We start from the raw sequence: 16,645 nt of genomic DNA, 5'->3' as shown, positions 1-16,645 counted from the left end.
CTTTATTGTAAATCTCATCTCTTCCACTCATTGCCTGCTTGCTAACTCCACCATGAGGACCCCCGAGGCTTCCATACCCCAGACGTGGTGGTCAGAATCCAGGAGCTGCTCCTTTCTCTTCTTGGATGTACGCTGTGCTGTGGGCAGAGTCGGGGGTTGGGTATTTGTAGGGATAATCTTCCCCCTATGTTCAGCCTGGTGAGGTTGCAGAGAGGTTACTGTTTCCCCTTGCCAATGAACTACTGCATGAATAAACTACATGTACTATCTGACCCACAGTATCCCAATAGAGAATGAAGGGGTGGCAATAAGCAGTGCAGCACCACTTAGTGCCAAATCGGTAAATGCTGGTTCTTTAGGAACGTTTGTACCAGGCTTCGGGATTGAGTGGGGTTTTTTGCTCCTGGTGTAGCTCTGGGTGAATGGAGATGCTCAGGGTAACTATGCCACAGTCGTTTAGTGGCATCCCCCTAGAACAGGAAGAACATTTAACTGGCAAATAACCGCCACAGCAGAATATAGTATACCGAATAAAGTTGCTGACATCAACTCCCTGCTGCCACGTTTGCCATGCCATGCCATGCATTTTGGAGCATCTGGCCCTTTGACTCTTTTTAGGAATCTCTTGGGATTTAATTGTACTTTGGGCCAAGGTTCCCAACATATTACCGTCTTTCCTGGTCACTCTTAGCAGGTTGTAGATGAAATTCATAGAGACTGATAGGAAGCCTGCCATTATTATCTGACTGTAAATGTAATGGTTTTTATGTATGTGTAATGATTCAATAGAAAACCATCCAGTGTGCTATGTGCTAATGATTTTTCAACCTATCAATGAACTTATTTTATTTCCTCCCTTTTGGGATGTTAAATGTAGAATCAATTTTTTGTATCTGTTTGATAAGTGCAAAAAGTACCTGTTGACCCTTGTAAAATCCCAACCTCCTGCACTCTCTGTAAGTGTCACCTGGTGATAATAAATGGAAGAAAAATCAGGAAACAAAACTCATGCAGCCATCACAACTAAGGACTGGCACACTGCAATATATTTTTGTATTGGATTTAGATAAGGCATAAATCAGCTTATATTTGCCAGCACCACACACTTATATATGGCAGGATGTGGGCAGCATCACGGTAACATGTTTTCTTGCTGTTTTCTGCACTGGTCCGCTTTTATGTCCTCATTGTACAGCTAACAGGCCAGTAATAGTTTGCGAGTAGTGGCCTTGCAATAAATGGTGCGTTACCTTGTTATTTGTGCCTACAACAGGTAATGATTTTTGCTAAGCAGTAGCAAAGTCATTAAATTTATAGGCATGGCCAACATCATATTCATCTATCAGTTATCAATCAACAAATATGCAGCTCATACTCATAAATCCCTGAGTAATAATTCACACAAAGCTGTAAACGTTATTACATCCCTAGGTTAATATTATTTTTGGAAGAAGCATCCAGTTAGATTACAAGCACATATGTATACATTATATCACACCAAGCGGAATGAATGTCTTTTTTATACAAGTTCCATACTTTTGTTTTTGCAAACAGCCTGTTTTATACAGGTAGTCCCTGAGATAAGGACATCCAACATACTGAAGACTCCTAGATATGAATGGGCTTCCCTGCTCATTTGTGTGCAGGACAGAGGCTTAATGGGGGGAGGGGCTGGTTCCCATGACTTGCAAAAGAAATCTTTTGCTGTTCTGGAACCTGTTGTAACTCTTTAATGACAAAGAGAAACTCTGCAGTTGTTTCTTTTTGCATATCAAAGCACAGCTTGCTCCAGAAGTTAATAAATTTTTAGGCTCCATAAAGTTTTTTTTTTTTGCTTTGTTTGTGATCAATTCACAGTGAAAATTTTATATAGTAACTGATATCATGCTGCCTATTATATTATATTATTATATATAATAATATTTTGAGACAAACATCTGTCCTAATTGCATTTATTAAAATAATGTACTTACATACAAATTCAACTTAAGAGCAAACCTATAGTTCCTATCTCGTATGTAACCCTGGGACTACCTGTATATATATTCTTTAGTTGCACAGACCAGAAAACAAGAAAAAGGAGACTTATTTATAATACAGAGAGAGTCTTCCATCTCTTCTTGCACACATTCCTCCATAGTTCATCTCCTGAAATGTGCTAATATTGTCCAGAGGTGATCAGAAAAGACGTACAACATAAGAATAAAAGATCCCAGCTCATAAATTGTAAAATTAGGTTATACATAATAGTTATGTAAATTGTATTTACTATAATGGTCTAATCCTTGTGCCATTATAGTAAATATAATTTACATAACAATTACTGACAGCATATAATTGCTATTCTACAAATGTAAAGTAGAGAGCGTTAACTGGGTAACGGGTATTACCATAACTCCCCTCATTAGAGATGGCCATTGGTCTACAATGAAAAGTAATGATCAATGAGATGCAATAAAATGCAAATAGGTTGCAAATTAAAAATGGGTCAATTGAACTCAGATACAGAATTTATATGGCTTTATTCAAAGTCAGTTCTATTTGCATACAAATGTCAATTCTTCTGCATTTCATTAATTGAGAAGGTCATTGGTTAAAAAGAAATGTTCCCTGGATTGGGATGATCTTTATCACTTGTTACCCAGATTTATAATTACTCATTATTACTTAGAAGCCTAATAAAGAATTGGTGTATAAACATCATGTCACAGGGATGTAGAAAAACAAGAAAGCCATTTACCAAGACAAGACCCTAAACCAACACAATAACATGACAATGAGCTAGACATGTCTTCACACAGCCGAAATAGAGGTGCCCAGATTTATGAACACATGCAAAAGTGTCTCCAGATCGTGATCAACAGTGTCAAAAGCCGAGGAAAGATCAAGGAGAAAGAGGAGGGAAAAGTTAGCTCTGGTGAGGTCATTGGCCACTTTTGTAAGGGCTGTTTCAGTGGAATGTGCAACTCAAAAACCAGACTTGAGTGAGTCTTTTGTAGACAAGGGGCTCAAGGAGTTTGGAAACATATGGAAGAAGGGGGATAGGATGGTAGTTAGAGGGTAGGGAGGGGTCTAGTGAGTGTTTCTTCAGGATAGGGAGAATTATGGCATGAGAATTATGGCCAGGGGCCAGGGTGGAGGAATGGGCACAGAGTAGATCAGAGGGAATTGGGTCAAGCGGACAGGTAGTAGACGGAGATGATGAGAGAAGAGAGGAGACTTCATCCACAGTAATAGGGCTGAGCGAGGCCAGTGATGGTTTACAGGTGGAAGGGGTGGGTATGGTTGGAGCGGCTCGGTGAGCAGAGACATCATTTCTGATTTTGTCAATTTTCTTTCCAAAGTAGGTGGCAATGTCTTGGGCATTGAAGGTTGTTGTGGGGGGAGCAGGTGTGGGGTTTGGAAGGGAGTCATTTGTTAAGAAGAGGGTGCGTGGGTTGAAAGCTAGGGAGGAAATGACAGAGGAGAAATAATTTTGCTTGGTGACAGTGAGCTCAGTGTTAAAGCTTTGTAGCTTGGCTTTGTAGTCCATGAAATCAGCGCTGAGGCCAGATTTTCTCACTTGCGCTCAGCTTTCCAGCTTCTTTTGTAGCTGTTTGGTATGATTGTTGTGCCAGGGATGGAGGTTAGCAGGACCGGTGTAGCGGAAGGTGGCAGGGGCTACTTTATCCATAGCCAGATAAAGAGTGTGGTTGAACCAAGTGGCAGCTTAATCTAGAGATGTGATTTTAGAGAGGGTGGGGGTTAGGGACGTAAGGCAGTTTGAGAATAGGTTGTGCTTAGGGTTACGGATATCTCTCTGCCATTGACCAGGTCTGGGATGTGGCAAAGGTTCAATGGTTGAAGGTGAGGCTGCGGAGTTTGGAAAATACCAGTTCTAAAGTGTGTCCGGTGATGTGTGTGGAGCTGTTTATGTTCTCAGTTCAAATGAGGAGCTAATGGAGAGCAGTTTGGCTGAGGAAGGATGGTTGGGCTCATTCACTGCAACATTAAAATCACCAAGGATGAGGATGGGCAGGTCATGGGAAAGAATGTGTGGGAGCCAAGAGGCAAAGTTATCGGCCGGGGGGCGGTGGATAACAGCAACAATGATAAGGGGCTGAAAAGACAGAGTGGACTTCAAAAGAGGTGAAAATGAGAGAGGGCGGGGTAGAAAGGACTCTGTATGTACAGTTAGGTGAGAGAATGAAACACACACCACCAGGTCCAGGGGTATGTGTGAAGTGCAGGCCTCCATGGGAGAGAGCAACAGCAGAGGCAGGGTCAGAAGAGGAAGGCCAAGTTTCAGTGAGATCCAGGAAGTTCAGAGTATTAAAGGTTGTGTATGGAGGGTAATTTATTGCCAACAGATCTGGCTTTCCATAGACTGCCAGTGAAAGGGGGTAAGGACTTATGGGTAGGGTGAATGGGGATGAGGTTAGGAGAAGGGAGTATACTGCTGAAAGTGTATGGAAGAGGGAGGCTGTGGGGGGACCAGGGTTAGGTGAGATGTCACCAGAAAGTAGCAGTAGAGAAAAAAGGTGCAGGAGCACATACAGGGATAGCAGCAGGGTGAAGGAGCAGAGAGACAATGAGTTATCAGATTGGGGAGGAGAGGGAAAAGAGTCAACAGAGTGCAGGGTGAATATTACATTTTACCAGATAATTGAGCACCGTATGAGTACAATAAACAATGTGGCAAACAGTCCATGAGAGCCAGTCCCAAAATGTGGGTTGTAGTGAGGCTTATAAACTTGTTGGGTTCCAGAAGTGGGATATGATGGGTCAGTCATCGAGATGGCTTGGTATTTCTGACCAGTCCCAGAGCATATATCTGTAGTGACACAGCGACTCAATGACTGGAAGTCCAAAGTTCCTTCATAAGGTTTCTATTTATCATCCAGTCCTTAGATATGGGTATGTTTGTACTTTGATCTATGGTAGGAGATGTTATAACCAAGTCTGAACCTTTACCAGGAAGTGATATTATAATTTTATACATAAAACTTCCAATTCAGCTCACAGAAAATAATGATATTGTATTTCTGGAGGTATTTTCTGTATTTGATTAGAAAGCGCCAAGCCTGAAACAATTGAACAAATGCATCAACTGCAATAACCTTTGTGCAGATAGCCTGACCCATGGGAGTATTTTAATGCAATGTACTGGTGAGCAGGAATGCTTGAAAATTATATGTATTTGCATGCATTTCCTATCATAACTTCATTTAGTAATGAAATGCTGTGCTGAGGTTGATTGACTCTTGGATGGACATCTAGGAAAATATTGTGTGTGTGTTTATCTTTTGTATTATTCTTGATGTGACTTTCACTATTTTGTATTTATATATATTTTTGTTATTGTATGAATTGTTGAAGTTTATACACTGATCAGCCAAAACATTAAACCACTGACAGGTGATGTGAATTATACTGATCATCTTGTTACAATTACACCCACCAAGGATTGAGATGCTGAGGTGCAGTTTTGAAAAAAAAATGGCCAGACAGGAGACTATGATGAGGGGCAAAATAGTGATGATTAGAGGACAGATGGGTCAGAGCATCTCCAAAATGGCACGTCATGTGGGGTGTGTGGTGTTTATTATCTGCCAAATGTGGTCAACTGGTAAACAGACAGCCTGGGTACCCATGGCTCACTATTACACAGAGAAAGCTAGTCCATCTGGTCTGATTCCACAGAAGCTACCGAAGCACAAATGAAATAACAAATACTAGCATTGATGTTAGAATACAATGCACTATGACTTGATGATTACTTGCAGATCAATTAGAATGTCTATGCTGAAGCCGTCTACCACCAAAACTGCCTACAATGAGCAGGAGATCATAAGAAATGGACAATGGAACATTAGAAAAAGATGTCCTGGTCCGAATCTCATTTTCTTTTAGGTCAAGTGAATGGCTGGATGTGTGCAAGATCATCAGCATCAAAATAAATCATTATCAGCATCAATGCTATCATTGGAACTTTGTGATGGCCCCCAAACCATGCTTTTTCCCAACAAATGGGAGTGGTCCCGCTGATAGTAGAAGCATGTTACTGGTCACCATTTTAGGGTAATTTACAGGAGAAACCAGCCTGAGAAATCTGATAATCCAGTGGTCCCCATCCCCTAGGTCGGTACGGGTGGGTTAGGGGCCATGGGCGACAGGGGGTGGAGGTGCTGCCAGCCCTCTGTGCACTGCTCTGGAGCTGGTGGCAGTGGCTCTCCTTGCACGGGAGCTGCTAGGAATGGCAGAGCAGTGTTTGCGGGTCTTGCACTTCTCTGCTGTTCCTAGCTGGTGTGCTGGTGGGAGGCAGAGCCGCTGAGGGTGGCAGATAGTGATTTCCTCTATCTTCCAATGGTTTCATGAAATTTCAGTGAACCGATTTTGTGAAACCATCGTAAGATCGAGGAAATTATAACCGGAGGATTCACAGGATATCCCAGTTTGCGATCCCTGGGGCACTGGAGGTTAATAAACCTCTAGTGCCGGGGATTGCACTGTTCTGCATTCATTGAGAAGATCCCTGGCACTAGAGATTAAATGGGGTCAAGTCTCCCCATTCAAAACCTCTAGTGTTTCCTGATTGGCTGAGGAAAGCTTTCTTTTTTGAGCGAATTTACACTGACCGTTCTTGCTTATAATTTCGGTAAGCGAGAATGGCCAGTGTAAATTCGGCTGTACATGTACTGGGCCGTGGCAAAATTTTGTGCTGTGTCGCCAGGCCCAGCTGTCGGAAAGGTTAGAGACCACTGTGATACTCCATGAGCCTCAACTCAGCTCTGCCCTCAAATCTCTGAAAGTTTTTCTTTAGTTTTCTAGAAAACAGTTCCTCGCTGCTGTGTTTCCTTCTGAACTTTTTTCTACTTGTTCCTGGATCATCAGTTGATTAGTATGAAGCAAACGTTGCAAGAAAATAAAAATACATTGCCATTTTATTTGTAAAAATCAAAGATATTTTCCAATGCAAAATTCAGCAGCTTGAGTTATTGCAGTGTTACAGTGACAATAGAAGAAGTGTCTGCTGGAGGAAAATTCTATTAAGTATGAATTCTTAATGCTTAAGTTCACCGATTGTTGCCTATAGTTGGCTGAGTACATGAATTACAAAGTAAGGGCACCAAATTACTCCTTTATATTAAAGATTGATGGAACTTTATATGAACGGATGCTGTGCAGAATGACTATGAGTTCTGTTCAATGAAGTCAGATATCTTCTCCTCATTCATTTATACTTCTTTGGATATTTAGTAGGGTCAAATATCTGAATATTGATGAATAACAACTCTGACCCCTCTCTAATATCACATCTGTAATATTGTGCCTTTTGCATGTACAGGCATATGGGTAGAACAAAGGGTGATTACCTATAGGAATTTAGGTTGTTCACCTACAAAGGTGATTTCTTTTTTTTCCTTGCAAAGGATAGTTCATTTTCCAAAGAATATACAATTACAAGAGCAAAATAAAAACAGGATTTCTCCTTGAACATGATGGGATGGCTGAAGGCAGGAGAGCTTCCTCTCAATATGTAACACTCTGGTGCTAGAATTTGGGCAGTATAAAGAGGAGAGAATGCACAATTGGAATTCTGGACGCAGACCAGTAATCAGCCTTTCCATCTGAAGAACTTCAGACTGGGTAACAAATAGATATGCCTATAGATGTATTCTGTTGCCTAAACATCCAAGTTTTTAATTTAATAGGATGTGATGATGGGAATTATGTTCAATGGGAAATGTCTACCAGTCTCATTTCCAGGAAAATGTAATGTGAAGGAGATTGGGACTAATTTATATGGTAATATTTCCACTCTCACTTTTCAGAGATGGATATGAATGATGATAAAACTGCTCCTAAATTCAATTTGGAGTAGAAATGGGCACGTGATCTGCTATGTGAGCATTTTACCTCTGAACAAGACACTTGCCAGTAGTGCTGAAATGCAAGTTACTCTCCTCATATAGTAAATCTACATGAACTGAATTAAGTTACCTTGTACTATCCACAGCATTAAAGTGACACTAAATTGTCTTATTTACACAAAGTGTGCTGCTGCACAAGGGCCCAGACCCTCGGAAGTCTGAATGTTAGTTTAACTAACCCACTGTTGGCTACATGTGCCACTGACAAGCATGTATTCAATAAAGTGAGAACTCATCTTCCAGAGCACAGAAATAAAACGCTAATATTGTGTGTTCTATTTTGGCCTTTAGTATTTTGTTTGATTAAAATGACAGAAAAAGTGCAAGAAATTTTGGTTTTAGGACCAGAGGCAGTAGTTAATACGAATACATTTTTGTGATATGAAACAAGCCAAGCCAACACACTACTGTAATGTACCTGAACTACATTGAAGTAAGTATTGTGTGCTGGGTCCAAAGACTTTTTTCCTTTCAGGCTTTAGAAGGCGACTGCTTCCCATACAAGGGTTGCCTTTAACATACCATAATTGCATTATGGATAAATAATTCATAAAGTGCATTCAAGATAAATAGGACACTGTTTAGCCCGCACTTCTAAAATAAAAATGCAATCACTTGGGCATTTGTGATTTTTGTCATGTTATTTTTAGATATTCCCAGTCTCTGTTGGCTTCTTGTTCAAGCTCTAAACTAGTTTAGAGCTGGGCTCTGCGTGTGGCTGCCACTGGGGATAATGTTCACTACTGGTTATATCATTCAATGAATGAACAGGATGGCCACCTTCACAGAAGTCCTGCCATGTACCCGGTGCTGAAGTTGGTGCCTTCCATGTGTGCAGGGATGACAGGTTCAGGATGAATACACAGGACATGTATGTGCCATATTATGCAGAAGTTGTACACATTTGCGGATTATGGCATATTACATGTCTGTTCCCCTGCAGATGAAGGCCGTACTGTAACCAGAGTGCTAGACCAACCCTAAAGTACCAAAAACAGAAGTGTGCTCTAAATGAGAAAATTGTTCCATGACACCATAACATTTTTAAATACATTTATTAACAAATGTTAACACATATTGCTAGTAAGAGCAGCTTACAAAATGGCAGAATGCATCATAGAACTAGACCAGCCACAATGGATAATTACAATGTGCAGAGTGGCCAAGCGGAACATCTTAGTACAGTTTAAGAAATAGAATGAATTCCGTATTGTACTGATGCAAAACTGTTTCTTTTTGTTATTTTTATACCATTTTAAACTTACAACATATACAAAAACCAGGCCACAGTCTTATTTGTTAACTTTAGATTTCACACGGATTTAACTCTGCAATGTGCAACCATGTCAAAAAGACACAGGAATATAAGCCAAAAGAACACAAGTCTATATTGTCATGCAGATCATTGCAATATTGTATGTTTTCTGGAATGATTTTTATATTACATGAATTGTCACAATAGGTTTTAGGTTTGGATAGATACCGATGATTGGAATTAAATACCTTGTGTTGCCAGGATTGTACTGCAGGTCACTGTAGCAGTGGAGTGATTACTTTGCAGTAATGTAATAGGGAAAAGTTTTGTCAATGACACATAACATTGGCAGCTTGTGCAGGTTTCATGACATCTTGATGACAAAGAGGTGAAGGTTGGTATTCACAACAACCAAAGAGAAGTTTGATTAATCCCATCTTTTGCTGTTTGGAAAGCTTGCTGTACACAACAACCAGCACTTTGTTAATAGTAAACCTGTCAGGTCAGAAAACATGCCACTGCTGATCTGCTACTAAAAACTGCAGCTGACCCCATTGGTTTGCATTTAAGGGACATTTACCGAGCAAAGTTAAACACGCTTCTAGAATCACGTCACAGTAATTTTTTTTTTTTGCGTATTTGCAACCCCTTATCCTGGGCTGCCAAGACAGTTTAATATAGGTCTGTAAAAAAAAAAAAAAATCTGTAGATGAGAGTGATTTTTAATAATAAAAAGGTACAATTAGCAGTATCAGGGCAAGTTTTATACTCCTGCAATACTACTTTTGAACAGCAGAGGGAGGAATTTATGCATTCAATAGCTCCCAGCACTCTATCATTGCCCTGCTGTGTGTAATAAATGCCCCCTGCTGACATAAGTAAAGTATGAAGTTATTCTGAAACAGCAAGGGTCATGCAAAACAGCCAGACAATTGGTTTTTAAAAATAGATCAGCAATGGCAGCCTCTATGTTTCTCCTATAATAGATTTTTTTCAAGGTATCTATTTAATGCAGAGAATTATTAATAAAAAAAAGGAAATCTTTGTAATCTGAAGTTTACAGACTAGTGTTTACAAAGCATTATTAAGCCATGCCTGCAAGTATGAGGCCTTAAAAAATACATTGGCTGATGCGGAGTTCCCTGTGGACTCAAAACCTAGTGGAGGGAAATAAAACGGCAGGCTATACAGTGGTGGGTTATTTCTATTCTGGGGACCCGTCACTAGTGGCAATTGTACTATGCCAAGTGACTAGTCCCCTACCTGCCCCCTTGTATTTTAGCACAGCTGGTTTGTTTTTGCATATCAGTTTCCACCAGCCATATGCAGATACACAAGCCGCTTTGCTTAAACTAAAGGCACTAGCTGATGGTGCACAGAGAACAGAAAAAATACAAGTCCCCGACGCACCCACCTAACTGCAGTGCCTGCCAGAAATGTCCATTTGTTGCCATGACAACAGGAGGAGAAAACATTACCCCTCTTGAACTGCCATGTAACACTAAAACAGTGGTGGAAGTAAAGACTACATAAGAAAAAAGTTAGAAATATATTCAGATTTGTGAATAGAGTGATGTGCCTGAAGTTCTGCATTAGAATTTTAGGAGACTTGAATTAAGAACTTTGTGTTGGCTGAGACCAAATCTTAGCTGCCAGTTTGTAACAAATCTGAAGTTGATCAGTGACTAGGGACAACACATACAGTCCCCTAGACTGACCAACTATCCTACAGTTGCTAGTCATATACTAATTTTCATAAAGATATCTTGTAAGAAGATGCCAATATTTATTCTTAGAAACTGTGAAAGTAATTAAATGAACATGGAGCGGTAAGATAGGTTCATAGTAGGAACCTATTTATGTAAAATGCAGAAGTAGCTGGAGGAGGGGTACGGTGTGGGCCACAGAGGTGAATAATTACCCAACATTCACCTCTTCAATCCCGTTACACAGACGCCTCCATTACTGACACATGACAAACCGTTCTCCACTGCCATTGTATAAAGCTTACAATAAATATCAAAACACCTACATATATATTTACATATTTCCTCAGTTTAGATCCAATAGCTTGTAAAATCAGATTATTGTATAAATTCCCAGTTTTCATGAAATTGGAATGTCCCTTTCATGAATAAAATACAACCAATAAAAGGCTAACTAGACTACAGTTTGATATAATTAGGTGGATGATGAGGGTTATAGTGTCTTTAAAATAAAATCTCTTAAAAAATAGAATGAGTAAAATCGATAAAATTTTAAAAACTATCAATCCACTCCTATGAGTAATGCTTGTTTTGATACTGCAAAATACAGACAGGTTACAAGAAATTAAACATGCATTAACCTTTAAAATCCAAGTGGGGATCTCAGTCACCAAAAAGCAGTGAATTCAAGCGTTTCGTGAAATTCACTGGGCGGAAAACAAGGGGAAAATATCATTCATAGACTTCTATATCAGGAAACAAAGTCATGGAATGCAGAAGCCCATAATAACCAATTAAAATCATCTTCACTTAGCCAAATTTAGGATATTTGATATGAAATATGATTGCTTGCTAGAAATTTCCACTGGTAAAAAATATCCAGTACAGTTGCTTTTCACAGATTTCTGCAACTTTAAAAAAAAAAAAATGTTCAGCAAGTGTTTTTTCCCCAAAAAAGATGGGTCAAAATAGCAACAGAGGTATCAATGCCTCGCAGTGTTGCACATTCAATTTACCAATTGTGCAGAAGTGACCATAAGCAAGATACCCAGGTGGCAGCAGGTTCTCCATTGCCATAAACTTATACAAGAATACGAAAACGGATTTTGCATTTTATGTAATGAGCTGGTTAGGTACTCACTCGGCTACCAGTGTTAAAGACCAGCACCCCAACCAATGGCACAGCTGTCATAGGTTGAGCTTTTCAGCTGAGCTACATGTGTCATTTGTTTTCCCCATTCCATTTCTATGAAGAATCCAATGTATTTACTTGGTATCACCACATTTAGGTTACAGACTAGGGTAAGACATGCATATCTCTGTAGGTGCTAAGTTATCCTGCGTACAAATGATTGTTCTTGCTAACCTGGCAGTGGTGCACTGATAATACAGAAAATCTTAATTTCTTTAAAATACTTAACTTGCAACAATATAAACTGCGTAGGTAAAGAAGAACTCAGGTGAAATGACAAAACAAGCCTTGTACTGGGATAACCCCCCCTCCGACAAAAAGAGTTAAATGCTCACTTTTGTGTAGGGTACTATTACAAAGCACTTCTACCATTCCCCCCTCTCCTGGCAACCACTGATCTGCTCTCCCCTCCAACGCTCAGGATGTTGGTGGGCCCTTTGTGTCCCACTAACAATGCAAGACTGTTTGTTGGTCCTGAATTGTAGGTGATGTCAAAGTGCACGAGCAAAAGTAAAGCAGCCTTGTGGAAATGGTTAAACAAAGTGAGTGAGGACTAAAGGCAAGAAAAACTCTTTATATTAGTACCCTAGGGAAAAAAAGCTGAGCACTTAACCTTTGCAGCCATACTGAAAATAGTTTTGTCTTTTTTCCTGGAATTCAGTTTTAAACAAAATGAGTGAACAAGAAATATACACGCTTTGTGTCCTGAACTCCCGAGTTGTGAATCAGAACAGGCTAGTTTGATGTTAAGCGTACCCTGACAAGTATCCAAAATTAGAACTGAATGCCTAGAAGTAGTGTGAACAGCTTAATTATATACAATAAAGAGGATTGATCACAACAGAGCTGGAATCTCAAAAAATAACCCTGCAAAGAAACATCCAAGGTAATTCCTGGCTTGAATTGTCTACCAAATGTGCCTCCATAGATCTCTATGAACTGTGCAAATTGTAATGTCATTTCTATGTTCTAAGATAGGATTACCTGTATTTAAAAAAGGATAATATATTTCCATTTCTTTATAAAAGTTATATATTGAAAATAAGTAATGAACAAACATGGGATATATTTTACAAATAAAATGTGCAAGAACTATGCTTGCTTCGTGAACCCTGTTCCCTAAACTTTAACGTTAAACCCCCCCAGACACAGAATAATTAAAAATGATAATGCCTTTTAAAAGGAAATGAACTGCAGGTTTGGAGAAGTGAGTCCCTGCTTTAAAAAGGTAGTACATTTCTTTCTTATATTCACAGATCCATGACCACTGACTCACTTTTCTGACCTCACTCTGCTCTATTACTGCCTCCCAAGTGAACTCTGGTTCACGGCTGCTCCATTCGGCACAAGAAAACAAAATGGTGCCTACATCACTTCCTGTGGCACAGGAACACAAAACTGCTGCCTTATATTGGGAAGAATAATTAAAACCTGTTGCTGGCAGATATACATCTATAACAATTTTAAAATGCTTAAAACGTAAAAACAAAAAAATAAAAACAAAAACGTAAAATACCCTTCAACCTGAAGATGCAAAATTTGTCTATCAAAACTACTGTGGGTTCCAGCAATAGTTTTTAAAGTGAACATGGAACAGATTCTCAAATCAGCATAACTTTAGTCTCATTGGAAGGAAAAAGGGCCAACCATGAGTGCTCCTAGAAGAGATCACTGCCCAGATCAGCACAGTAATACAGGATCATCTGGAAGCAAACAGGTTGGAAGGAAAGGTCAAGCACAAGACAATGTGCAAAACCTAGTATCTCAGCGCTGAGCACACTAGGAGCTGGTTCGGAAATGGTATGCAGGTAGTAAGCAAGTGTGGTGTCTTGGAAATGATAAAATGCAGAGTTTGAGGAGAAATATAAGATAACGCAGTAGGGGGGGTTCATCTTTTCCTGCGGCAGGTTCTCTTGTGTTCAGCGTGCCAATGCTCTTGCTGGCATTTAATGGAGCAATATGAAGTGTTCCAGCAGCAGTGGTACATGGCTTCCTCCTCACAGTTGTAGCACTATAGAGGGAGAAAAAAATATTAAGACAAGAACTACCATGAATATCTAGAATAAATAAGAAGAGAAAGCACATGGGCCAAGTGATTAGCAGAAGTTTGAATAGCAAGTGTACCACCATCTACAGCCTTTATGTTTTACCTATGTTTGACTGGGTTTCCTCTAATAAACATACCAAAACTGGCTGTGGGCCAAATGTTGGTGTATACCTTCATCTGCAAGTCAGGAAGTTATAGACAATTAAGGATCCATTAGCTAAATTTTGATTCCTGAACAAGATTATATAATTATATATTATATAAAAGCAGATTATATCTGCTCGCTCCTGCAAACATTGCAAAATCCAAGGAAATGTCTGCAGAAGTTATGATGCGCAAGACTATAGTCTAACTTTTTATAGAGAACCTTTAAAGATAGTAAATGTGCCTAAAGCTGTACTCTGAAAAACTGGCTAAAAAAAATTGTAGAGCAGTATCTGAAATGACAATGCCAAGGCACTTTTGTTATGGCATAGATCTACAGTATTGGACCATTTCAGGCACTGCTGCCACCACATAGTGGTATTACCGCTTTAGCAGAAGAGAGTGCAGTTGCAGACAGCAGTATGTGAAAGCTTTAATTCAACCTATTGTGTATCCTCTTCCATTAACTAGGGTTATGCTACTTAAAGATCGATCACTGCTGCACAATCAATAGCCATCTGTATTGCCCACTGCAACCGGATTCCTATTATTCTTTTCACAATACTAACACAGGAAAATGAAAGAAAGAATTCAATGTGGGAAAAGACAGATTCCTAAAACCATTGTGCCTGGCAAGGGTTCCTTACCCACTGCTTCTTCTTAGTCTGAGAGATCAGCTGTTTTTGTTGTGTTGCCATTTTCTTCATTTCTTCCAAGAATTCCTCTTTGCATTTTTCTTTCACCTGCTTGCACTTCCTGTCCATTTCTGACTGAATGTTGGCCACAGCTTTATTAACAGCTTGTCTCTTCTCTTCCTCCATTTCTGTTCGTAGCTGCCATGAGATAAAAAAAAATATTATATAATAATCAGTTTTCTCATCTCTAGTTTCCTTAACTAAAATTAGTGTTTTTATGTATTTAAGACTTTATACCGAAAAAAAAAAAAAAATTTATTCTTTGACCTATTTTCTTTTAACAAGAAGTTACTGGCTCAGAATCCAGTGGGCAGTCATTGTTGTCGTTTCAGCGCTCCTTATATAACACAACTACTGGTGTATCTCTGCAGTTTCGCCCCATATGGGTACGGTTTTTGTCAAAAAGAACATGCAAATACCTCTTCTAAGGCTTCTCGTACAGCTCTTTCAGTTTCCCTCTTGTTGTCTGTGCTCATTCTCTCCTTGAACTCATTGAAGATCTTGCTGTACTTGTCATGACACATGTTCTGACACCCACCATCATTATTGGTTTGTGTGCTACGGTGTGACATTCTTGGAGATGAGGCACTTTGCTTCTTGGTCTGTGTACAGACAGACACTTTTTCAGCTGGTGGTGGCATGGAGGGGATTTCTTGGCTTGAGCTAACGGCTTCTGTCTCTGGCTCTGGCTCCGACTCCTACAAAAATAAAAATGATGATTTTTATTGACAGATTTATTCACCCAGGGGACACTTTTTATCTACAAAGGTCCATAACTACTAGTAGACACAGGATGAAGTAATTTAAAAATACAATTTTGTTTGCTATAACTAAATGGAAAGTTGTAATTTTATTGGCCTCTTTTAACATTTAAAAAAAATATAATTAGTAGGTATTTGTGTTACATTTGTCTGAATCATCTGAACTAAAAGCCATGCAGATGTTTAGTTAGGACTTATGGAACTTTAGTGTAATTTAATCTCCTGCTATCGAAGTCTATTCATATAACACATTCCCTATCTCCCCCCCTTTTGTGTGTTAATTCCCCACCTCCTAAATTGTAAGCTCTTGGGGGCAGGGACCTCTCCTCCACCTAAGTTATGGACTGTCTCTCTCTGCCATTTGCAACCCCTGTTTAATGTACAGCGCTGCATAATATGTTGGCACTATATAAATCCTGTTTAGTAATATTATTAATCTAACATACTGTCATCTGATGATGTTTGGCAATCCAAAGGCACTGCATTATATGTTGGCGCTATATAAATCCTGTTTATTAATAATAATAATAATCATCATCATCATATTCTATCAAAGGCTCATAGGTAAGTCAATTTCAGGAAGAGCTGCTCAGTAGCCTACCTTACAACCAAGCCTATACCATCAGCTTTAAGTGGCAACCATGGGATGTAATAGGAAATGTTTTATAATTATTTGAATAAATAAGGCTTTTAGATTTTTAGATTTTAGAGAAGTGAAAAATATCACCATAAATTGTTATAAATGTTAAAACTGTGAAACAAAAAACAAAGTGGCGCAAAAGACATTTCAAATAATAAAAGAAATCTAAATAGAAAGGAAAGGAGAAAAGAATGTTCAACGTTTTCACAGCATGATCCGTGACCCAAACAACTAGTGCAGAGTTTCCAGTGGAAGAATTTGAAGTCTATCATTGCAGATAATCTGGCTCCCA

At 39.3% G+C, this 16,645-nt stretch overlaps 1 protein-coding gene across 1 annotated transcript in view; it reads right to left on the bottom strand.

The window, feature by feature from the left end:
• Nucleotides 1–13,504: 13,504 nt before the first annotated feature.
• ZMYND11 (zinc finger MYND-type containing 11) overlaps nucleotides 13,505–16,645 on the bottom strand; it is a 37,877-nt gene continuing 34,736 nt past the window's right edge. The window contains exons 14-16 of the mRNA XM_072412614.1: nucleotides 15,372–15,650; nucleotides 14,905–15,090; nucleotides 13,505–14,077 (exon numbers count right to left, since the gene is read on the bottom strand). Coding sequence (XP_072268715.1) covers nucleotides 13,955–14,077; nucleotides 14,905–15,090; nucleotides 15,372–15,650 — 588 coding nt within the window. The 3' untranslated portion in view covers nucleotides 13,505–13,954. The remainder of the gene's footprint in view (nucleotides 14,078–14,904; nucleotides 15,091–15,371; nucleotides 15,651–16,645) is intronic.

This window comes from Pyxicephalus adspersus, chromosome 5, assembly GCF_032062135.1.
Source record: "Pyxicephalus adspersus chromosome 5, UCB_Pads_2.0, whole genome shotgun sequence".
NCBI classification, from domain to species: domain Eukaryota; kingdom Metazoa; phylum Chordata; class Amphibia; order Anura; family Pyxicephalidae; genus Pyxicephalus; species Pyxicephalus adspersus.
This window is presented reverse-complemented; position numbering and strand designations above follow the sequence as displayed.